Below are 23,942 nucleotides of genomic sequence, written 5' to 3' on the forward strand. Positions count from 1 at the left end.
GGTGGTTTCAGCAGGATTTCTGCCCTAGTCCTTAACATTGCGTAGGCAGGCAAAAGGCAAAGAGCCAGTCTGACAAGTAGGAGAAGCGCTGTTAACTCTTGCTGGAGTCATTTGCCTGTCCACTGCAGTCCAGCCAGGGGGTCCTTGGGTTGCTCTCCAGCCCCACTCCTGGCAAGGAAGGTACCTAGGATGCTCCGCGGGTTTCAGGTTTGGGATGCTCCGTGGGTTTCAGGTTTGGGATGCTCCGCGGGTTTCAGGTTTGGGATGCTCCGCGGGTTTTAGGTTTGGGATGCTCCGCGGGTTTCAGGTTTGGGATGCTCCGCGGGTTTCAGGTTTGGGATGCTCCGCGGGTTTCAGGTTTGGGATGCTCCGCGGGTTTCAGGTTTGGGATGCTCCGTGGGTTTCAGGTTTGGGACGCTCCGCGGGTTTCAGGTTTGGGACGCTACGTGGGTTTCAGGTTTGGGATGCTCCGTGGGTTTCAGGTTTGGGATGCTCCGTGGGTTTCAGGTTTGGGATGCTCCGCGGGTTTCAGGTTTGGGATGCTCCGCGGGTTTCAGGTTTGGGACGCTCCGCGGGTTTCAGGTTTGGGACGCTCCGCGGGTTTCAGGTTTGGGACGCTCCGCGGGTTTCAGGTTTGGGACGCTGCGTGGGTTTCAGGTTCAGGATGCTCCGCGGGTTTCAGGTTTGGAGGATGTGAGGCAAGCTGGAAGGGATTAAGGAAGGAGTCTCTGTGTGATGGAAGACCCAGTGGGGTGAAAAGGATCCTAAATGTTTCATGTCAGCAGAAGGACCTGTTGAGCATGAAATGGGTTGGAAAGCTATCTGTTGTCCAGGCTATTTCCCACTACCTGCTGGGGACAGATTCTGTGCTCTTAGGGTCTCCTTCTTCACTTTGGCTCCTTGGGGATCAGCACCGCGGTAGATTGTGTGGCTCTTGGAGGAAGCCCACCTCTTGCTGTTGGGAGGTGGGAGATGGGGTGGGAACTCTCTCTTTAGGACTGAGAAATGACCTTAGCAGAGAAAGAAAAAGCACTTTGAAGTGAGGGCAGCACCGGGGGTTGCCTGGGGTAGCAAAGGGGAAGGACAGCACCTGCCCCCCCATGGAGAGAGCATCTTTAGGGGGGGAACAGGTAAGGGAGAAGCCAGAGGTCATGGCAAAGGAGCCTCCTTCTGCTGCAGGGATTACAGCCAGCTCCCTTCTCCCAGGGCTGTCCTCCCAGGAGAATAACATGAAAAGGCATGGCACGAAAAGGCTGTGCAACAGAGACCTGAAACGTCGGGGCTGTGACGACTGAGGTTAATTAAATAGGTGCCTTGTCTCTAGACAGCCCCAGACATCTGTCTCCATCCTTCGCTTGTTTTTCTGCTGCGTTTCTATTTGCTTGTCCGCAGTTAAAGCCCAGAGGACCTACAGATGGTCACCATTACTTTTGTCACTCAATGTGGGGTTTTATTTAAAGCTCTTTTTTCGACCTTTTAAAACCAGATGTGTGCATAAAAAATAAATAAATCTTTCAATAGAACAACTCGCTAGAGATCTTCCGGGTGGATTTAGGTTTAATTTTAGCCTCTAGTGGCTGGGATTTGATTTGGATGTTTCTTTTCAGCCAGGTCTCTGTTACGGCAATTTTTTAAGAAATATTTTTCTAATAAACTCTAAAAAAAAAAAAAAAAAAAAGAAAAAAAATATCCTTGCGTTCCAAGTCTGCCTTCTTTGGAACCTCAGGAATCACTGCACGCCAAAACGTTTTCTGCGCTTTGGATCACATACCTGTTTTTGCATGGGTTTCTTCATGGCTGCAGGATGCTGGTGTTGCGTGGGCTGAAAGTGGGCTATGGGCTTTCAAATATAAAACCTTCCCGTGAGACCTCACCTGGAGCATTGTGTGCAGTTCTGGTGTCCTCAACATAACAAGGACATGGAACTGTTGGAACAAGTCCAGAGGAGGCCATGAGGATGATCAGGGGACTGGAGCACCTCCCGTATGAAGACAGGCTGAGGAAGTTGGGGCTGTTCAGCCTGGAGAAGAGAAGGCTGCGTGGAGACCTCATAGCACCCTTCCAGTACCTGAAGGGGGGCTATAGGGGTGCTGGGGAGGGACTCTTTGTTAGGGTCTGTAGTGACAGGACAAGGGGCAATGGGTTAAAACTGAAACAGGGGAAGTTTAGATTGGATCTAAGGAGGAAATTCTTTCCTGTTAGGGTGGTGAGGCACTGGAATGGGTTGCCCAGGGGGGTTGTGAGTGCTCCATCCCTGGCAGTGTTCAAGGCCAGGTTGGAGGAAGCCTTGGGTCTGATGGTTTAGTGTGAGGCGTCCCTGCCCATGGCAGGGGGTTGGAACTGGATGATCTTGAGGTCCTTTCCAACCCTGACTATTCTATGGTTCTGTGATTCAGCAGAAAAGTCCGACCTTGTTAATGATTTCTTAAGGCAGCCACAGGATCGCAGACAAAACTGGGGAGCTGTGACCAGTAACTGCCTGCGCAGAGCCAGGATCAGAGATAAGAGCTGACTAGCAAATGAAACGATACGGACTTTTTAACTGATGAAACAACTGCAGAGAGTGTTTGTTTGGGTTTCTGGTTTGGTTTCTTCCTGATCTCCACATTAGACATGGAGTGCCCTTTCTAAATACCTTAGCATACTTCTTTTTGAGTTGTTTCTGGGAATTTTACCATAAGGAAAGCCAGTTTTGGTCTATATTGTACACTTGAAAGATGTTCTCAGAGTACACTTCCTAACAACATCTTTTCCTTTTGTTACTTTATTTGCAGGTCAACATTTATTGGCTTCACTCAAATTAGCGTTGTTTTAACCATCCTGTAGAGGAGGAATATGATGCCAAACAGAAGCAACCTCTCCTCCTCCTTTCAGAATGTTGGATCAGGTAATCCATTAATAAAACCAAAGTTTGTTTGTAAATGTACTAAAATCTGTTAGAATTTATTATTGATTTTGGCCCTTTAATTCTCCTGACACGCGGATAAGATCAGTGCTCTGTTGTTATTCCATGTCTAACTCCATTTACCAGCCAAAAGAAGGCCACAGCTGGATATGCTGCAGACAGCCAACCCTCCCCCATGAGTTTAATGCCTGTCTGGAACAGATATCAGTGACCCCCAGCTAAACAGCTCAGGAAAGGAAGAAAAGGAATGAGGGGGGGGAAAAAGAAGACCAATAAGAAAGGAAGAATTTCTTTCCATATAGCTCCAGGCAGCAAATACCCTGCTGAACGGAGGAGCCTTGTGCCGTGCACTGAAGGTTAACAAGTGAAGGCTGGGGCTGACCTGGATGCTGGATGGGTTCAGTGCACACTGTGTGCCAGAGCAACCAGCCCCAGTCCCTCTGCCTGCCTCTGAGGGCAGCGTCAGCCATGCTGTGTAATGCATCCTAGCCTATTCCTAAAGTCTCATCCCAAACGTAACCCTGAAAATAAACAATCCAAGCAAGATCTGGTTTGTGGGAAGCAGCTATGGTTCGGTTAAACATACGCTGTTGTCCAGTTGGAATTGAACTGGATGTTTGCGGGCACTGTGGTGCTGGAACTAAAAACACAGAAGACCTGGCATAAGGTATGGTAGAGAACTGTTGAATCCAAGTGGCTTACATGAAGGTATTGTGACCTTTTCTCAGTGGGCTTGTTTGGATTTCAAGTACAATAAACCCTTCATTGCTGCGGTGAACAGGCCTGAAAGTTTCCATGAGCTAACTTGTGTTTTGGCATAAGTGTCCAGTCTTTGTAGGATTAAATGTGCCCTGCTAGTGTTGCAAGGGAGCAATAAGCGATTATTAATGTTCCATTAATGCGTCTGCCAGCTTATTTATATGGGGACCTGTAGAGTTTATGCAAGGAAAGAAAAGTGAGTTCAGTTGTGTTGAAGTAAAGATGTGGGCAGTACAATTTTGATACGGGATTAGCTTTCAGTTCTGAGAGATTTGGAAGAGGGAAGGGGAGAGAATGGAAGGTACAAGTAAGTATTGGAGTACACAAGGCACGTACATTGTACTTTATATCTGTGCTTTTAAATAACTTTTGCATCTTGTTGTTCTTCCTTATAACACCACTAATGTGATGAATGCTTGATCGTTGCCATCTGATTTTGTCTTGTCCCTACAAGAGCTCTGTTGAACATGGGTCGCATTCATCCTTTTTTTCCTTTGATCTTCATCATTGCCGTTGATCAAAAGTTGTGAAAACAGCTAAAAAAATGTCAAGTCAGATGTCAGACTGTAAGAAACTGCAGTTTCACTGCTCACAGCAGTGATGGTCTGGCAGAGAGCACTGTGAACTTACTGGTTCAAAGGCAGCTGAGATAGCTGTATCATCATAACAATGTGTTAAAATTACAGCAAATAAAATCACAGTCAGCATAAAAATACAAAGTTCTGCGTAATAGTAAACCGGAGGCTTGGTTACGAAGCTGCGAGTTAATGGTTTTGGCCATTACCAGGGTTTGGCATTAACACAAGCTTAGCCAGGTCCACCGATGTTCAAGAAGGTGTTTGTTATTTTCTTCTGGTTTGATTTGGTTTTGCTCCTCCCTGTTAATGCTGACTCCTTTTATCTTCTGCCTATTCAATTACATTGCTAATGATGTGTACCTTTGTTCTTAAACTTAGGGGTTTGTTCCTTAAGAATTGAAGAGAATGTGTTGTTACTTAGACTTGTTACAGTTAGCACAGAGGAAGCTTATGCAACAGAGGTATGTGATGCCCTGGACGGTAATGAATTCCAGGCATTTTTGGCTTGTTAGCAAGGAAGGTGCAAGAAACAAGGACCCGCTCAAAGACTGCATTGCCAGCTACCACTAGGTACCTGAACCTAGCGATCCTCGGTTCAACCAGATCGTATCCAGTCTGGTGGGGGAGTAGGAATCCGAGTTTTGTGTCTAGGTTCGTATAATTGCCTGAAGTGGTACTTGGAAGAGGATTAAAGTATTGCCTCTGAGGAGTTTAAAAGCGCTTTTCACCATTGGATGTTAGGTTTTCCTGTTGAGTGGCAAGCTGAAATTAGGTTTCTCACGAGGTGGCTGAAGTCGCAGGTGAAATGTGACTGAGCCAAGAGTCAGTCCCAGATTTGACCCTTATTTTCACAAGCAGCACTCGCTGGCACTGCAGGAACTGACACTGAAGAGTGCTTCATTAGCTCAAAGCACAGCCTAGCACATCCAAGGAGATGCTGTAGGTGTTAGCGGTGCCGTCTCTACATCACTTGAGGTCTAAGCGCAAGCCTGTGGAGGTCCCATTTATCTCCTGCAGTGACTGACACTTTCAGGAGCTGACTGATCTTCTTTGCTTTTGCAGAGTGGGAACTGTAGGCTGGAGCTTGACACATTGAACAATAACCTTCACCACAGCAAAGGCTTGTTTGGTTGGTGTCCTCTTCAAGGAAGTACATTATAATTCTGAACAAGTGTTAGGACTTGGAACCTTAAACCCCTATTAGTGTCAGTGTTTTTAGTGGTAGTTTCTGTTGTTGTTTTTGAATGAAGTTGTAGAGCCGAGCATTATACATCCTTCAGGCTATCTTTTAACTGAAGTGCTCTTTGCAGGTGTAGTTACAGGTTTATATTTTAAGAGCACTGAGCTAAAACAGCTTGGAAAATGGGCCTCGCTTATGTACTCTTCCATGAAGACAGTCCATTGAGTAAGCAGAATTACGACAAGCTCCTACTGAGCTTTGATTAAGCTCATTAATATATTTGGGCTTGGATGCACTAGCTGCACAGGCTAAAAGAGGTGGTCCAGAGCAGCATCTTATGTTCTGTATCCTGAGCCCTGGGAGACCTGCTCTGAGTTCTTTACTCAGCAGTCTGCTTTGCATCTTCTCCCTATACCTCAGTTCCTCAGGTGTAAGACATCAGGACAGTAATGCTGCTTTACTTCATGGGCATCTTAGGAGGCTCAGGATTATAAAGGCTACGCCAGATTCCTGCCATGGATAGGTCACCAAAGAAAAGAGCCTAGCCTCTTTCCAACTGTGTTGCTGATTTGTAGTATGGATTTGGTCCTGTCCAACTACCCCTTCTTTTCTAGCCTCCATCTGTTGCAAAAAGAGAGATGGGAAAGTTGTGCATCCCCTCCTTTGCTTAATGATCTGAGACACAGTTATTACAAGCACAGTAATTACTATAAACGTGTTCATTTCAAATGAACGTGCAGGCATACACATGCAAGAGGCAGCTACTTACTTGCTACTTACTTTTCTTTTCCCCTTTATTTTCTCTTCCTTACAGATTCCAGTAAGGTTATGGCAGAGTATAGCCACACACAAAACCAGATGGAATTACAAAATGCTACTTTGGGAAAGGGCTCTGCGGTGAATTCCCTTGAAAATGGTCTCCAGGATATTATGGAAAACCTCAACCAGAAGAAATATTCATCAAGTCTCAAATTTAAAACAAATGGGGACTATGCTGGCTCATATTTAACCCTCTCACAACCAGTGCCAGTTAAACCCAATCCCTCCTCCAATGTTAAAAATGCACACTCTGTTACCAAACTTCAAGGAGGCAAGCAGTTCACCTGTGAAAGCCCTTATCTTCTGGATAAAAGCATCTCTGTAAAGCATTTGGGTTCCCTATCGGGCATGCCTTCATCCCTCAGCGGGTACAACTTAGGAAGGACAGACTTCGATATTCATGCCAGCAGAGAAAACATAAAATCCCTTGGACAGATGGATAAGTTTCACTACTCCAAGTACAGTCAGAAAAACAAATCCTATGACAATGTCTACTTCCCGGGAATGCTGGAGACAAAGAAGATCTCGGGCTCTCTTCTGACCATGTGGAATGGAAGCTCAGGGAACGAGCTGATGCTTTCACCTGCTAGCAATTCAGGGGCAGCCAGCATGCCTTCTAGCCCGAAGCAAGGCAGGAGGATGAACATTGAAGACAACCTGGCCCTTCACATAAAGCCAGTGAAGCACAAGGATGTGATGATGGAGACTCTGGGTTCACGGCCTAGGAAATATTCTGGTGGATCTCTAAGTCATATGGGGATGTACAGTCGTTCTCTCCCCAGACTTTATAAATCAGCAGAAAGCCAACTGGTGCCGTTAAGTTTGCCCCCCAGAAGCTCTTTGGGTAATACTAAAAGGAAAAAACTGGGAGAAAAAGATCTACCTCAGAATGCTTTAGATGCTGACAATTACCTGAACTTTTCTTCCTGCAGCTCAGGGGTTTCACCACATGCCAACTCGGTCTCTGCGAGTAACTCCTACGCCAGCTCAACGCTCAGTGTTCCTGCAAGCCCTCGAATTGCCAAGAAAATGCTTTTAGCACCTTCTTCCCCGTATCTGCCTGATGACTTCGATAGACTTGGACTCTCAGGAACGAGTCCCAGTAGCTCTTTCTCCCCAGTGGATTTTGACAGGTCGTTCTCTGTCCGAAGGAACCTTTCCACCAGCTCTGTGGAACTCGATGACCCAGAGCTGGAGAGTTACAGGCAGACGCCAAACTCACTGCAAACGTCCATGCGAGAGCGGAAGAACAGTATTAGCTCTATATCGGGAAGAGAAGACCTCATGGACTATCACAGGAGGCAGAGGGAAGAGCGGCTTCGGGAGCAGGAGATGGAACGGCTGGTAATTCCTTCTCTTCCTTTTAGCTTTTCATGGCATTTAGCATTTGGATAATGTCCATCCCAGATCTGGCCATCCCGAAAGTAAGCAAAGCATAGGCTGACATGCTTTGCAATTCAAATGCTGCCTGCTTCATATGCCTTGTTTGTTATTGCTGTCCATGAAGCTAATGCTTAAATAGCGTGCTGCTGTAACAGCTTGGATAGGGATAGGCCGTTCAGCCATCTTCAAAGATGTTGGAACCTGTGTAAATTGGGTTCATCAGTCATCCTGTGGGCTCTTACAATGCCTCCCTATATAAACCCCGCAAATTACACTGCAGGGATCCAGCACTTTTTGGTTTAGATGATGGCACTGTTTTGTGGTAAGCGGGTAAAAGAGACTCCACTATGAGCTGCTCAGCTATGTGTGCTCTGCTGTCAGGTATGCATTGGTGTGGATTCAACATCTATCATCAGAGCTTTCTCTACTTGGTTGTGGCTTTTCTTTATGAATATTGTCATTAAAATACAGGCCTCCTTGTTTCTCCCCATCACAGAATGGAGACTAGAAGAGAGGGGCAGGGTTTCTCTGTTTGCTTCTAGTCAGAGTGTAAAGCAGCGCATACCGCTTCAGCTTGGGGTGAAACTTGGGAGCAAAATGTCATTTATGTGTTACCGAAACAACTTTTGGGTAGGAAAACCAAAAAGATCTTCAGAACACACAAAGGTAGTTGGAAAAGTTTCTTATTGAAGCTGTCTCTGAAAGGATCCTTTCTGTGAAAGAATTTTTCTCTGACCCAATTAACATGCATTCGTATTACACTGATTTTACTGTCCACATGGAAACCAAGGTTGTTCGATTGGCCGGCTTGTATTACTAAGGCTTAGATTTGAGACCTTCGCTTTAAATGTGTGCTTTATTTAAAGTCTGTATGGGTTTGAGCAAAGTCAGGGTAGGATACTCTTAAACCTGTCTTGTTTGCATACAGGCAGCAGAGCCGCAGGGGAGTTCACTTCCCAGGCCTCCCGGGCTGAAAAGCCATGAGGAGCAGAGGGATGCAGGAGCAGCGGGATGCCCATTAGGTGCCAGTAGCAGTGATCCATTGGTTATGCAGGGCCACTGCTCCTGTTTCAAGCCTCACCTGCGAGCAGGTTCAGCTGAGGGATGATAACCCATTCAGATGTCTCCCTCGCATCTCACCTATGTCCTTGACACAAGCTGGTGGAGAACCTGTTCTGTTAGGGATGAAACAGCAGGCTCCTGCTAATAGGCTCAGCACTTTAGCCTAAGATACATGCTGTTGGTTTGCAAGGTGCCAAAATGTTATCTTTGCCTGCTTAGAACCAGGGCTGTAGAGCTGAGGTGTAAAGGGGCGGCAGGCACAGCCCCTTTCCCCCTCGATGAGTGGCGCAGTGCGTCTCTGCCTTGTACCCTTTGCCCACCAAAACCTCTGCTGGCTCCCTGTGAAGCTTCTCAGGAGCAGGGACTGGGCTCACCGGGGCAAGGAGGGCCAGATGTGAATGGAAAAGACTGGGCAGTTTAGGAAAGGTTGTGCGTGCAGGAGGGGAAGCATCAGCAGAAATGCTGGAGTGTTGTTTCTCTCTCCTTTTTGCTGCCTTCTCCCTGCTGCTCCCCCACTCCTATAGGAAATCTCCCTTTTCCCTAGTCCTGGTGGTTTAGTGTGTGCAAAGTGCTGTTTGCTTCTTATCAGAGGGTTTTCCAGACAGTCGTGCTGAGATAATCAGTCATAAAAGACAATATAGTAGAGTGTATTTGTATTTCAAAGAGAACAGGGTTGGCGTTTAGTTTTTGGTTTGAGTATTGGGTGGGTTTCTTGTGAGGGATGGAAGATAGGGAGTTCTTTTGGTATTCAGTAGTGTTAGAAGTGGTTCTGGGTCTTTATTCGGGTGTAATGACCACCTCTCCCTTCCCCTCATTTCTTTCCTTACTAAACAGGACTTACTGTTAAATCCTGATTCTTTAAAGAGAGAATTTGCCTGCTGTTTTTCCAAGCATGTTAGTTATGGGGAAAAAGGCACAAATAGTGCCTGCAAACATTGCAGGGCTTGGGGGGTGTGTGTATGTGAGGTTTTTGAGGGTTTTTCCTTTTATTAAGAACGATTTAAACATCTGAGTTTTAATTTGCTCCAGTGTACCAAACAGAGAAGACATGTATGTACTGGTGTAGAATTTGGTGTTTCTCTGTCTTTAGATTTGCCCTTTTGGGCTTGTGCCACTTCTGTTTTGCCAGCCTCTTCCTCTGTGACTCCAGAAGCAGGAAGAACCAGGGTTCTGGTCAGTGCCATCCCTCCAGCATTACTGCTGAGTGCTGGGGACTGGTGGGAGGGCACCCCATTGCCCCTGGACCTTGCACAGGGCTGCTTCCACTTCCAGCCCAGCTGACCGGACATAGCATCGTGGTGTAGGGATGTTTATCCAGATGTTAAGGGTAGTACTATGACAAGTAGAAGTCAGAGTTAGCTTTGCTGAAGCTAGCCCAGAAGCCTTATAAACAAGGAGAAGAATTATCACCGTGATCCACGAATAGTCAATGGGATTCAGTGAGCTATTGAATTTTTATTTAAGATGAGATCTTGCCTTTTTTTTCCCCTGTCTGAGATAAAAGCCCAATTGTGGTAGCAGCTGGAACTGAAAGGCAGCCTTTCTCTTCAGCCTGTGCGGAGGTTGGGGGTGGAACAGCACAGCCAACACAGTCAGATAGATATTAAGGCCATCTGTTTTGTTTGATGCCTGCTCATTTGAATAGCACTGAACATGATTTGTGTTACTGCTGGGTTTTAGGCAGTACAGTGTGTTTCCTCTAGATGGTGGTAGGTACTTAACAATTAGACATGCAGTAGCTGCATGACACCTTCCACAGTCCAGCTGTTAGTACAGACCCATAAGCATATGCTTGTTAATGAAATTCTCCCCAGGAATTGTGCTGGGGGAGATTTCAGTTGTATGACCAATGCCTCAATGAGCAGTAATAGAATTCAAGGACCTTATTCCGTAGTCCACGTTTTCACGGTCAAAAGAGCATTGGATTTCATGACGTTTATTCAGCAAGTAGGAAATCATAGCGAGTATCTCTGTGCCTGGTTTGCATTGATGCATTTACAACTCAGTAAGACGTGCTCATGCGAGGGGAAAATGAAATGAAAGGATATTTGAATTTGCAAGGTGGTGCTGCTTTAAAATTATGGGTATTAGAGCTTGTGTAAATCTCCCGTACAGCTCGGAACAGCATCATATATATGTTTTATACATTTATATTGGCACTGTATCTTTTTATAGACCCTTTAAACACACAGTACCCAAGCTGCATGTAAAAGTGACTTGACTGTTATAGAAAGCCCAGCCAAGTAGACAAAGGCTAGCTCAAGGTAATCTTTCTCACCACTAGTATTGGACAGTCTCTGTAGCATTACAGCTACTTAACATCGGTTTAGTTTAGTAAGTTAACAAGTGTCATGTAATAGGATAAAAACCCCTTTGCAGACTATAACTAGTGCTAATACTAATAACTAATATATAGTTATATATACACTAATTACTAATATATAGTTATTATAATACACTAATTACTAATATATAGTTATTATGATACACTAATTACTAATATAAAGGTTTTCAGGAACATTCAGTTTTCATTGTGTTCCAAAACATTCCTGGGGGGTCTGTAATCCACACTTTGGATTATTAAAGATACCTAATTTTTGTGGAATATGGGCCAGGAAGAAATAAATGTCAGGAGACCCGTTCTCATTTACAGGACTTATAGTACTGCACTGGAGCTCTGCTCTTCAGGCTCTTGCCCTCAGTGTGATTTGAAAAGGAGCTTCTGCAGAGGTACTATAGGGGCAAAAGGGCACTGGTCTGAATAATACTGTTATTTTGGAAGCCAGTGGCATTTCCTCAGGAGCCTAATACATGCCTGCAGATACAGGAGCTAATTCTGCAGACAGCTGTCTGCCCAGTTCCTCCCTAGAGACTGGCATTGCTCAATGCCACTGATCTCTTCTGCTTTTACTGGTCCATTTCTTCTGTGCCTGTTAACAGGAAGGTAAAGATGAGGTGTGCTGACCTGAGCCCTGCACCGCATCCTCTGCTTTGAGCTGAGGTGGTCCCTCTGGAGCTCTTCTCCACGCAGGTGCCTTTGTCGTGAAAGACTTCATGCTCCTGTGCACCCTCTGGCAGAGATGGATGTGGAATACGGGCGCTTTTCCTGACTTCTGTGCTGAGTGGTAACCTGGGAGCCAAAAGTCTATAGCAAAGCAAGGACTGAAAATGAGAAAGTAAATGCAGCTGGGGTGAGAAACGGCTGCAAACTGGAGGGAACAGGGAGGGACAGTTGTTGAGCTGTTCTCACACCCAGCTAAAGCCTACCTTTGAAATCAGCTTCTCGCTATCTGACGCATGTGAAATGCTCCTTAGAAATGCAGGAAGGAAAGAGAAACCTTTTTCCTGCCTCTTGTCTGTGGGATACTGAATGTGTTTGTAAGAAAGCAAGTTAGGGAAGTTTCTGCTGCTCTCTTCCGTGGTCTCTGGACCTCTTTCCCCACCATCCTTTGTGACTAGCTGCAGCTCCAAGCTTTTGCTATGAAGCTTGGTTGTTTTCAAAGAGCAACAGTTGGATAAGCACTGTTCCTTGGTAGCTGAAAAGAGCAACAGCCTCTTCTGCAGGCAAAGGGAGCCCTGCCTGCATGGAATAGCCATAATTCTCATTAGCGTTGATCACACAGGATAGAGTGCATCTGTGTTTTTAATGAAATCTGGGGTTATCCAGTTGTTAATAGCATTTATTGAAGAAGCTTCCTGCTTGCCACAGCTGATTAACCAAGTCTTGCCTCGATATCTAGATACGGCATCACCTTTATGCATTTGCAAAGTTCATATACGTGGCATACAGCAGACAAACAAACCCAGGAGTCACTGATGTGGTTGCTGTTATAAAAGGGGGGGGGGGGGTATTTATCCCTGCTACTTTGGAATACTTTACAGTGTGGCAGGGATGTCTGTTGATGTCATTGTTAGTCGATAACAGACAGGGGTTATCATCCCCTTATCCCACCCTTCTTCAGCACCTAAATGCGCAGCCATCCATACACAGGTGGTGTGTGGCTTTGTCTAAGTCAGAGGTGGTGAAATTGCTTGGGCATAAAGTGCACAAGGCCTGGGTGCCCCTTCGTAGTAGGGAAGAGATCCACAGAAAATACATGCAGACGTTTTAGGCTGTTAGAAAAGGCATTATATGGGGAAATAAACCAAAAGGTTTACAAGGCTTGATTCAACACCCTCCCACCAGAGCCAGTTTTAAACCAGTTTTCCTCTTGTGACATACCTTTATTTTCCCTTCCGCTGTATTCAGCATCGCAAATAACTTGTGTCGTGTTCCTTGCGGAATTAGAGCCTGGATTTTCCATGTGCTGCTCTTTCGCGCTTTTCATTGCAAGGGGTGCTTTCCTAGCTCGCTGCTTGACTCGGAAATTTATGCTGGAAACGGTTAAATGCAGATGTGCTGTAGAGGGAATGAGTTGGCCGAGATGAAATGATGAGAATAGAGAGTATAAAATAACCACAGAGCTTCCTGTCCATAAGCCTCTCAGCACATGTCAAAATAGAAGCGAGAGATATCAGTATTTCTGCAATGTGCCTGAGCGCTCATCAGGGATTTTTTGGAGACTGGCAGAGATTTTCCTGCAATTTTTAAGCTTTCCCGAGCATCTGGGACTTGTGGAAAAAATAAATCCTTTCCCCCCCCCCAGCTTTTTCCTGACTGCTCAGCAAAGGGCAGTTTGCAATGAGAGCCCCTTTACCTGAGTGCTTAGGTTAGGATAAGCAGCAGCTGCGCTTTGAAATTGGCCATTTCCTATTATTATTGAAGGGATGGAGGCTTGGCATGGGGTAACCTGATATACCTGTTGTTGCAGGGAAGGATGTCCTGATGGTGTTTATAGATGTTTCCCATCTATAAAACCATTACGCTGACTGTATGAAAGGGCCAGGCCCGATGCCGTCACAACAGGGAGAGCTGCATAATTACCGGCGGTCCCAGCCAGCACTTGCACAGCGCTTTAGGAATTGGGTTGCGTGGCCAAAAGACTTAGTAAGAGGGAGGATAGCAGCGTTGGAGGGGTAAGGGAAGAGGCGGTGGTTGGCTTGAGGCAGCAAGGCTTTGGGGAGTTATAATTATATCGATCATTTGGGGTTGAAAGATGTCTGCAGAATTTGCTTGGACCCGTTTTGTGGAAAATACAGGCTTGCAATTGCTGCTCCGCAGCTGCCCCAGGCTCTGTTATTCCAGCGGCTCGTCCCTGCCGGTGCCGATACGGGAGGCTTCGGAGGGAACCTGGGAATAAGCTACCTGAAGGCAAAACTCCTGTCTTGTGGTGCTGTCTAGGTTGGGTAGTGCTTGGAAATGGACTGGTTCAGATGGGTTCTCCAGCTGGGAAATGCAGCCCTTAACTGCGGGTGATGTGGGGTGATGTGAATGGGTAGCGCATCCAACCGGGTAATCTCTTGGTAGCTGTATAAAATGCTATGTGCTCGTAAACTGGTATTAATCTGTCACGAAACTCCAACGGCTTGCTGCAGGGAAGGGGCAGGCAATGCATTGACCAAACTGCTCTGCTTGATCCTTGTTATTGCTTGCTGTTGGGCATAGGGAGTGTTGGGACTGTCACAAATAGCTTGCAAACCGTAATGCAAATGTAATGCCAGGTAGAGCTTGGAAAGGGAGTGTGTCTGCAGTGGTTCTCGGGGCAGGAGGCTGAGGGCTTTGGTTTTCTGGCTTTCCTTTTAAATGCTACTAAATACAAGTAGGATTTCCTAGAAATCAGAAATGAGCTCATTAGGGCAGGTATTAATGCCAAGCATGGAACTCTCACAGAGGTCTTTTTTTTTCCAGCAGAACTTTCTACAAGGCTTATGGTAAGCGTTTTTTATTAATATTCTTCTTCTTTTTTAGCAAAAGAAAAGAATTGCGCCTTAAAAATGAAAATGTAAAAGAAAAATCATCTGAAACTGAAGTTACAGCAAGCTATGCATACAGTAATATTAACCGAATGCAGCTTTCTGGTACTTAATGATAATTACCATATAGACCTAGAAATCCATAGGGCATTAATGTTTGTAGCACCTTGAAATAGATCAGGTCCACCTGGCACAGCTCTTCAGATCTTCGAGTTTGAAATGTTGGTATGAATCCATGGGGAATTTGAGTTAACTGGTAAATAAAGATTTCCCCCATTTCTTTGTATTTGGTAGGTGTTGTATTTTAGACGTGATGCCTCATTTTTTCTGTTAATGCTCCTAAAACGGCGTGTTTCAAAATGGGGACTGATTCTGTCTCAAGGAAAGGGAATCAGAGTTAGCAAAACAGGAAAGTCAGGAATGAGTGGGGTCATGGAAAATCTGTGTGATGTTTTGCAGCTTGGTAGGAGTATAGCGTAAGTGTAAAGTGGACCCATTAGTGACTTATACAGTGACCTCAGTGAACATCTGTACATACGAATGGGGTATGGTTACAGCAACAGTATTATATACAATATTATAAACAATATTAATATTTTCTGTATTGGCAAGATAAGTGTTAGAGCATCTTATTTAAGTAATAATGAATTTCTGTGAAATGCTCTTTTGTTTTTATAAGCTCTTCCACGTAAACTCTGATTGATCATCTTGCATTGCGATTTATTTATGTGTTATCTCTAAGCACGACAGATCTAGATGGAACTGGAGGGCTTTAGTCTTTCACTGCAATAAACTCCCATACCAAGCAAACAATGCCCAGCAAACTTCTTCTCACTTCCCCTTTACTTTAGCTCACATGCGATGCTTAGAGCCGTTATCTTTCTTTCTCAAACTAGGAACGACAGCGGCTGGAGACGATCCTCAACCTGTGTGCGGAATACTCCAAATCTGACAGCGACCCGGCTGCGGCCACAACGGTTGCTGATGTCCAGAAGATTAACAAAGAACTCGAAAAACTTCAGCTCTCCGATGAGGATTCGGTGTTCGAAGACTCCCAGATGAGTCTGGAAACGAGGTTCAGGAGCCACCTGAAGTCATCTGCAAGTGATTCGGACTTCTCGGAGCTGAGCAGCCACAGTCGCGGCACTGCCTCTCTCCTCCCCTCTAGAGGGTTGAGAGCTGAGGAGCACTTCAATGACGGTGCAAAGTCACCACCTTTCGCTGCTCCTGGCTTCCTGAAGGATGCCACCGAATCCTCCTACCTGAGCATCACACCAAAGGTAACGCTCTTTAGGAGGAAAGAGTACAATCCAGGTCTGACTGCTAGAAATCCTCCTCTAGGAGTCAGCTTTCCGAGGTCTTAGGTGTGAGAAGACCTAGGAACTCATGCAGTTCAGCAGCCTGGCAGTGATTAGTCCATTTTCTATGGAAGCCGTTGGCACTGGAAGGGTTGGGGTTTTATTTCAGAGCTATGTACAGTTCAGGAAGAGTTTCGAGATGTTCTCAGGGAGAAGGATTTGCTTGAACAGTCATAGCTACCTAAGTAAAGGAGGGTTTCAGGATCCCTGTTTAGCATCGTGCTGGGGTGTAGGAGGGAAGGGAAGCTCTGCCGTCTTCTCCCAGCTTGAGGCTTCTGTCTCCTGTAAGAGGAGGATGTTTCCTCATGGCAGACCAGAACAGCTGCACAGGAGGTGAAGGAATGTTCTGTGAGCCAGATTTACTGTCCTGCCTCCTTTTCCAGGGTTGGATCTGAGCCCCTTGTTGCCTCTCCTGGGGTGCACAGTGGCAGCCAGCCTCCTGCCTCCCTCACCCAGTGTTTAATGAGCTGCAGCTCCTTTCCTGTGTACTTCACACCGCTATTCCATTACTGAAGGGAGATTGTCCTTTAAAGAATGAGGTGGCAGCATTCCGAACAGTTTCCTTCAGCTAGAGCAGCAGCAGCATCCTCTGGGCTGGGTCAGTGCCCAGGCTCTGGTGTGCCAGACCAGCAGTGCAGCAAATCCTGGTGACAGGCAGGGTGTTAAATATCTGTATTCAAGAGTTAGAATCAGGAGCATAATATGGCCAAGCAAAGCCAGAAAACCAGGTTTCTGTTGAACAGATTCAAGCCTTCAAAATACTTTGTCTCCTTTTCGTTGTTATTTGCACACTGTGTGTGTTCCAGCATGGTTATATGCCTAACATAAACGGTATTGAACCTCTGCTGACTTACTGACATCTTTATTGTCTATAGAAGTATGTAGGTATAGAAGAGAGAGGTGTGATAGACAAACATTTTATCTTATAAAGGAGAATCTGTCTGGAAATCTGCTGAATCTTTCGATGTGAAATTATACTGAACAGAAACATGCTATTATGGTTTCACTTGGTCTCTCTGTGTTGAAAGGTAGTAAGGCACAAGTTACTGTGGTCTTGCATTTCTTTCCCCTTTGTTGCTTTCCTTGTGCAAGTCAAAGATCCCATTTTAAATCCTTATTAGGAAGTTGAAATCAAAGATGTTATGTCAGCATTATCCGAACGGGATACTGGACAAAAAGAAGCTTTCCTGCTAGGATTACTAATGCTAATCAAGGAATACCATTCATTCATTCATTGTAAAGTGTGTTCTGCTAAGCCCTCAGAAAAGCAGTAACAAGCAACTGTGTCAATGAAACACAGCTCATTGTTTTAACATATCGGGATTGGATTTGTTCAGGATAAAATGCCTGCTCTCAGAATAGCCATTCAGTAGCTGAGCTGAGCCTCCTTTGATCAAGGCTGTGTGGTCCAGTGCTTAACACTGCCCTGCTCACAGCCCACCTCTCATTCTGACTGGGGACAATGAGCGAGCAGCTTTACCAGGGTAATTGGATCGCAAGCCCCTGGGGTCAGATGAATATGAAGAATATGTTTGAAACTCAATACTCTTTGATCTGGCCTTTTGCTGGTGTAAGATCACAGGTGTTTCCTTCGTAATGTTGTTGAATTCTTGGCACAGGCAGCTAGGAAGTAAATGTAAGTAAATCTAGTAAGGCAATGGAAAGAGCAGCGTTAAGGGTACTACTTCCTCAGTGCTAACTGGGGAGACAGAACCAACTTTTGTCCTTATTTTACAGAAGCGGCCCATCATAATGGCTGGTTATAAAAATGTCCTATCCTACCTCCTGGCTTTTATTATACGAACAGCTGAAATTCACATAAAAAGCATCTTTATCTCTCTGTTATTTTTTATAAGGGAACAATTGGATTTTCGCAACCTAAATAGCACAGCATGTGAAGTGTTCTCAAAGGTTAGGTTTTAATAATTCCTGTAGAATGAATGGTATTTACTGTTACGTATAGAATTTGCTTCCAGTGCCTGGATGTAAACTATCATGCTTGTATCTCATGTACACATTCTAAATATAGAAATAGCGATATAGTAAATCTGAAATATGTAGTGAGTTCAAAACCAGCAGTACTATGCTTGCTTTCAATGAACACAGTATGAAAGGGGAAAGGAAAGGCTGCGTTTAGCTCTCTTTCTAATGACCCTCTTGTAACGTGCAACTGCAGATACCAGAATGCACAAGTGATGAGCAAAGAGGGCAGGAGCTTGGTCGACTGGAGGAGGAGCGCATAGTAATACTAAATAACCTGGAAGAACTTGAGCAGAAGATCAAAGATTTAAACGACCAGATGGATGAATCTTCGAGAGAGGTATGAAATACGTTTTGGGTTTAAAAGTCGTGCTTGTTAGGTATGCCTACATAGCAGGAGTCTGATGGGTTCAGCAAATACATAGGGAATTCATGGATGTGTGAAGCCTTTATATTCTGTGCTTTTACACCAGGATTAGGCACAGAATGATGGACCTGGCAGTCTCCTACTGACGAAGGTTATCTTTCCCCAGCTGGGAGGTGGATGTGATGCTCAGATTAGACGTTCCCAGCCGTAACCATTATACTCCTAAGTGGAATTAGAACAATCTTGCTTGTTTAATGGTCACTCAGTTGATCTGAATACCTCGTGTCACTTGGGAGTTTTATGGTGGTATCTCCTGTGACTGCTTAAAGAGAAAGGAAGTGAGACAACTTCCTTTCAAACCTCTTCGGCTTTACAGTGGCAAGGGTATGTTGGCACCCACTTGGCGTCTGGAATCTCACAGTTGCAGACTAAGCTGGCCAGGCATTTGGGTTGTGCTTGCTCCAATTATCAGCGACAGGAAAGAAACAGCTGTTCCAGAAGGGTTTCCTATGGAGCCTGGGCACAGAGAGTCGGTACAGTATCATAACAGGAGGAAGCGCAGCGAAGAAATAGAAAAGAAAAAGTATCTTCAAACTAAAGCTGGTTTGGACTTTATTTTGCAGTATTTTATGTTGCAGCTTGACTTTGTCTTAGATTTGTTGATCTCTTTTTAACTTTTGTGGCAGCCGAACTTATTTCCTCCTTCCATCCCCTCCCCCTTTTTTAAGGGTTTCTTCCTTGTGAATAATCACCTGCTCACTCCCCTTTCCCCAGCAACTAATGTGTATCGAGATGTCTTCATAATCTGGACTGCTTCTGAAACATGTTTTGTGTTCCTAGTTGGATATGGAATGTGCCCTTTTGGATGGGGAACAGAAATCTGAAACAACAGAGCTGCTGAAAGAGAAGGAAATATTGGATCATCTGAACAGAAAAATAGCTGAGCTGGAGAGAAATGTTATTGGTGAAAAGACAAAGGTAATTGAGTTCTCTTAGCTCGATGTTTGCTCTGTTCTGCTTGGTCTTCAAGATACATTTATATGATTAACATATTGATGGAGGTTATTTTATGAAGTACTGTCTGCGTAAATTTACTTGATAAATGTGGGAGAAAAATATAGTGGTCTTGACATCATCTTTCTGGAAAACTCTGATTTCCCAAGGTATGTTTGACCAGCAAAATACAGTATGCTCAAGTAAAAAGACCTGCCCTAATATGAAGATGTTTCTGATTAATGAAGCATCCATATAGTGCTTGGACTTGGGTTATCTATTGTTTAAAAGAGCAGTATTGATTGAACTGTTCCACTGCCTTCCATTGCAGGGTCTATATTTTGAATTGGAAAAAAAATAACAAACCCTTTCTCAGCAAAGAACAGAAGGAAAGAAGGCTATGGTTTCAGAAAATGCCTTTATTATTATATAGAATATATGGTATATGACATCTGTCAAGCGTGTAATTTTAAAGCAATTTCGTGGGTTTATTTTGTTTGCTGACTGACTGCAATTTTAGTCCCGTAGAACATTCTCTCTGTGATTAAGTCCAGGGAATTAATCATTTCTCCTATGCAGTCATAGAATTGCTGTCAAATATGCAGCAAATACACATATATAAAAGCATGCATTTGCAAAATAGAATGGCACTATAATAAGATTTTAAGTACAGAATGGCAAGGGCCTACGAGATGAAGATGTCCCCCTCAAACCAGGGAGCACTGGCCCTCTCCAGCAGGCCCTCGGGTGGCCTCTCCAGGCGAGCGGTTCCCTTCTCCACAGGGGATGAGCCATGGCCAATAATATCTCAAGGTCAGGAAGTTTTTCCAGGGCTTTCAGCCAGTAATGTTTCCCTTTTAAATTTCATCCTCTGTCCCATAATTTAAACCTGTCACTTGAGGGAATGCTCTAGCTAGCATCTCCCTTTTTATTTTGTCAGCTCTCCAGAAATAACTGGAGGTCTTCTCCTTTATTTGCTTTTTCTTAGGCAAAGGTGCACATTTTTAGCTCTTTCACCGTTCCCATTTAATTCACCTCTTACAGCTTACCCTGTCTCACTCTCAGCTTTTTGTCTTCAGTTTCTGCCTACCCTGTCATAAGCTTTAATGCTGGTTTGTAGCTGCACTCATCGAGCCTGTGCCTGATGCGAATGGCGCTCCCACCTCTCCACTCTGTCGCATGATAGCACAGCCAGTTTAAGCTTGAGCTTTTGTGGACTTTTCTGCCTGCGCTTTTCCTTGTGCCTGTGTACTCCTCAGTGATCATTCAGCTTTCGGGGTGGTCACATTTTAAGTTGCCCGTAGAACGTGTTGCATAGATGTGTTTTAGTATAAAGAGGAGTTTAGCGTTGGTAACAGAAGATCGGGTGGTGCAAACACAGACCCTTCAAAAGGATGCTGCTAGAAGCTGCGATTGGTAGGTGGTAACAAATCACATACAAATCAGAAATTCAGGAGCTCTTTTGCCTTTTGTATTTATTCTCTGCTAGCCTCAAAGTTCAGTGAAACTAGTGGAAATGGTTTTAAAGCGTGGGTTTTTAAACCTTCCTTTTGGTCATATGATGGAACATGAGTGAGTAGCTGTCAGAAAACTACAATTCCAGGTCTAGTTTAAATTTTCAGTTGGACTGAAACAGGGATAGCAGCCTAGAAATAGCACTTCTGTTATTGAAAAGGCAAATTCACTCAAACCCCTTGTTTTTCCCCCATAGGAAGCATGCCACTGGTCAGATCAGATGCAATCTTTTAGTTGTCGTTTCTGTTGTGTTCCTTTTTATCCTATAACAAACAAGCAAAATGCCAGCCGTGAGTGTGTGCTTTAGACTTAAAGCCGTGGCTCAGTTAATACCGAAATTGCAGGCACAAACTCAAAGCAAGGGCGCAGGTTTTGTTCTGGAAGATGCCTGAAAGCGTTGTATGCAAGGGAAGGTTTAAAAAAGAAGTGGGAGACGAGTTTCTGCGGATGGGCAGAATACAAAGTGGCAGCTGAAGGGTTCTGGAGACAGTAGTGTCACCCAGCAAAACAGATGGCACCGACTGTGTCAACAAAGTTCTGGCTGGCTTGACACAACAGCAGTTTTTAAAGCTTGGTTTGTGTGTCTGTACGACTAAGCCCTACGGTTCTGATGCCAGATAGGCAGCATCTTGCCTCTGTAGTAGTGCAGGATCAGTCCCCCAAGAAAAGGGGTGCTGGGATGGAGGCTGTAGGTGGTCCTTTTTGCTGAAATGATTTGAAAAGCTCAGGTTTTGACCACTTGCCACCGTGCTGATGGTATTTTTTGTGTTGCTTCTTGCAAGAGCGAATGGCTCAGCATCCACATAGTGATCTTCTAGCTGCCCGAATATGTTCACCCATAATAATAACCGGTGGTCTTGGTTTTGGTGGAGCTTCCTGGCCAGAAGCTGTCAGGTCCTATTGCTCGGACAGTGGTTATGTTTCCATCAGGGTTAAGGGAGTGGTATCTGAATGCACTGCATGGTGTTGTCTTGAGGTGAGGGTTAATGACACTCACAAAACGATGGTGGGGTGTTGGTACCGTACATGAGGGCACTTGTCTCGGGAGCGACTTGAGCAGCTCCTGGAATTTGCCACTGATCTCAGCACCTGTTTGACAGGAAACCCCTGCCTAGTTGTGTTTCACCCTTACCGCGCACCTGTTTGCAAAACTCGTGAAATACTTGAAAAGAGAGATCATAAACCACAACCTAATGATGTGTTATGTACGGAAATAGGCTCTGGTGAAGCTCTTGTACTGCTTGCTGCCCAATTCTTTGGTTTCTTTCCTTTCACAGTTCACTTAGGTAAGGACACAAAGCTTTGCCGAGTTTTGCACAGTTGTAAAGCCACAGGTTTTAGCTCTTGCAAGACAAGAGAATCAGCTGGAAAACATACTTGAAGGTGGGAGAATTGTGAGTCCAGTTTCAGGCCGTGCCAACGTGCTCTTTGCCGTGGTACACCACCTCTGTGTCCAGCACCTTACTTGTAAATCGGGGAGGGATTGTGTAAGTGGGTCTGCATGCTAAATGGTGAGCCACGTTCTGGTCGAGTCCTGTGTTCAGCCCTGCCTGAGCACATGGCAGGACTCATGGTGAGGAAGAACGGATGAATTGGTGGGGAAGACATCGTGGTGCGCACTCTGCAGTGAGCCTGAAAGCGTTTCCCTTGCTTTTGTGAGCACGCCACCATGCACACTGTAAGGAATGAAGCAGTTAGGGTTGATCTACATAGGGTTTGGAAATAACAGCTATGAGCGGTGACGGCAGAGCCTTTCAGCACCATTTCAGGACTCGGTTCTGGCCGTGGTGCATCTCTGCCAGATACAAGTGCTACCAGGACTCAGCTTTCCTGGCTGGGGTAGCTGCTTCCAGTGCTGTTCGGTGTGGCCTGTGCTTTCACCTGTACTGGAAATTGTGCTAGTGTATGGAGGATGGTCCAGCTTTGTCTCCATGGCTGTGCTTCTTGAGCACAGCTTAAAGTCATCTCATTCCTTCTTTCCTTCAAGTACCATGTGCTACATACTTGGCTTTATCCACAAAAAAAAGGATGACCAACTGTATATTTGAATAGCAGCACTTAAGCTATTCATAACGAGGTCCAGTTTTTCAGGGGCAGCCCTAATAGGTCACTAGTGATGCAATTTGGCAGATAAAGCTTGAAGTAATCCAGTAAGGAGCTTTGCTTCAGATACTAACAAAATTACCTTGAGCACAGCCTGCTCTGGATGGAGCCAACCTGGGCAGTACCCGGAAAGAAGCAGGCAGGTGAGCCAATATCTCCTTTTTCCCTGCCATCCAGGCCCGGCTTCCTGTAATTAGCACGGCAGTCATTCAGGTTACTATGCCGTAGGTGTGCAATAACGATGCTGTTGTTTCAAGTGGAATAGCAGCTCAGGTCCACGGTGCTGTTTACAATTGCGACTGCCTCCCGATGACCCTTTGCTCACAAGACTTAGTTCAGGATTGACGTCTGTCTGTAAGGAAGCTGGAGAAAATGGTATTTGCCTGATTGGATAATATCCAGACTTACAAAGTGCCGTCTCCGTAGTCTTCCTTGGTCTGTGTAGCTTTAAAACACGCGGTCCAGCATATGTGGAGAAGGATGCTTTAATGATTTGCCATGCCTGATATTTCCAAGTTAAATCATGAGGCTGAAAGTAACAACGTAGCCGGGGAAGGAAAGAATAATCAGTGAGTGTGAATAAACAGGAATAACTGAAAATGAGTAATGGATTCAGCAGAAGTGCTGTGGGAGGCAGTCAGAGCTAAATGGGAGTTTTGGCAGAGAGCTTCAAAACAATTAGCATGTAAAAGTTTAGACTGCATTCGAAGAAGGGGAGGTTATTGCCTTTTCTCATGGAGGACCTTTGCCTTATGTCATGAGGGAAATACGTACTCTGCAACTCCTTTATCAACCCGGGTTTCCTGTCCCTCCTCGAAAGCAGAGATCAAGACCAGCTGGCAGCGGATAACTCCTCTCTCTTTTTGTTTTTGGAATACATTTAATTTTGCCCACATGCTTTTGTGGAAATATTTTTCAGTCATTAGCGGAATATCCCAGATATGCCAGAATGTTTGAAGCTCGGCTTCTTTGCTGGATTAGTACTGCAAAGAGTTGCAAGAATCGAGTCAAGGAAAGAGCCGCTCTCTGATGAGCCACTAGCCATCAAAAGGAACATGGGCCGGCAGTGTGCGCTCGCAGCCCAGAA

The 23,942-nt window shown here is 45.1% G+C and overlaps 1 protein-coding gene across 4 annotated transcripts in view; it reads left to right on the forward strand.

Annotated features, from left to right (window-relative positions):
• PHLDB2 (pleckstrin homology like domain family B member 2) overlaps positions 1–23,942 on the forward strand; it is a 115,277-nt gene that overhangs the window by 57,565 nt on the left and 33,770 nt on the right. For all 4 annotated transcript variants that reach the window (XM_065676014.1, XM_065676012.1, XM_065676015.1 and 1 more), the window contains exons 2-6: positions 2,775–2,887; positions 6,237–7,585; positions 15,436–15,819; positions 18,074–18,217; positions 19,085–19,222. In XM_065676014.1, the coding sequence (XP_065532086.1) occupies positions 2,836–2,887; positions 6,237–7,585; positions 15,436–15,819; positions 18,074–18,217; positions 19,085–19,222 (2,067 nt within the window). In that variant the 5' untranslated portion in view covers positions 2,775–2,835. The remainder of the gene's footprint in view (positions 1–2,774; positions 2,888–6,236; positions 7,586–15,435; positions 15,820–18,073; positions 18,218–19,084; positions 19,223–23,942) is intronic.

This window comes from Lathamus discolor, chromosome 4, assembly GCF_037157495.1.
Source record: "Lathamus discolor isolate bLatDis1 chromosome 4, bLatDis1.hap1, whole genome shotgun sequence".
NCBI lineage: Eukaryota > Metazoa > Chordata > Aves > Psittaciformes > Psittacidae > Lathamus > Lathamus discolor.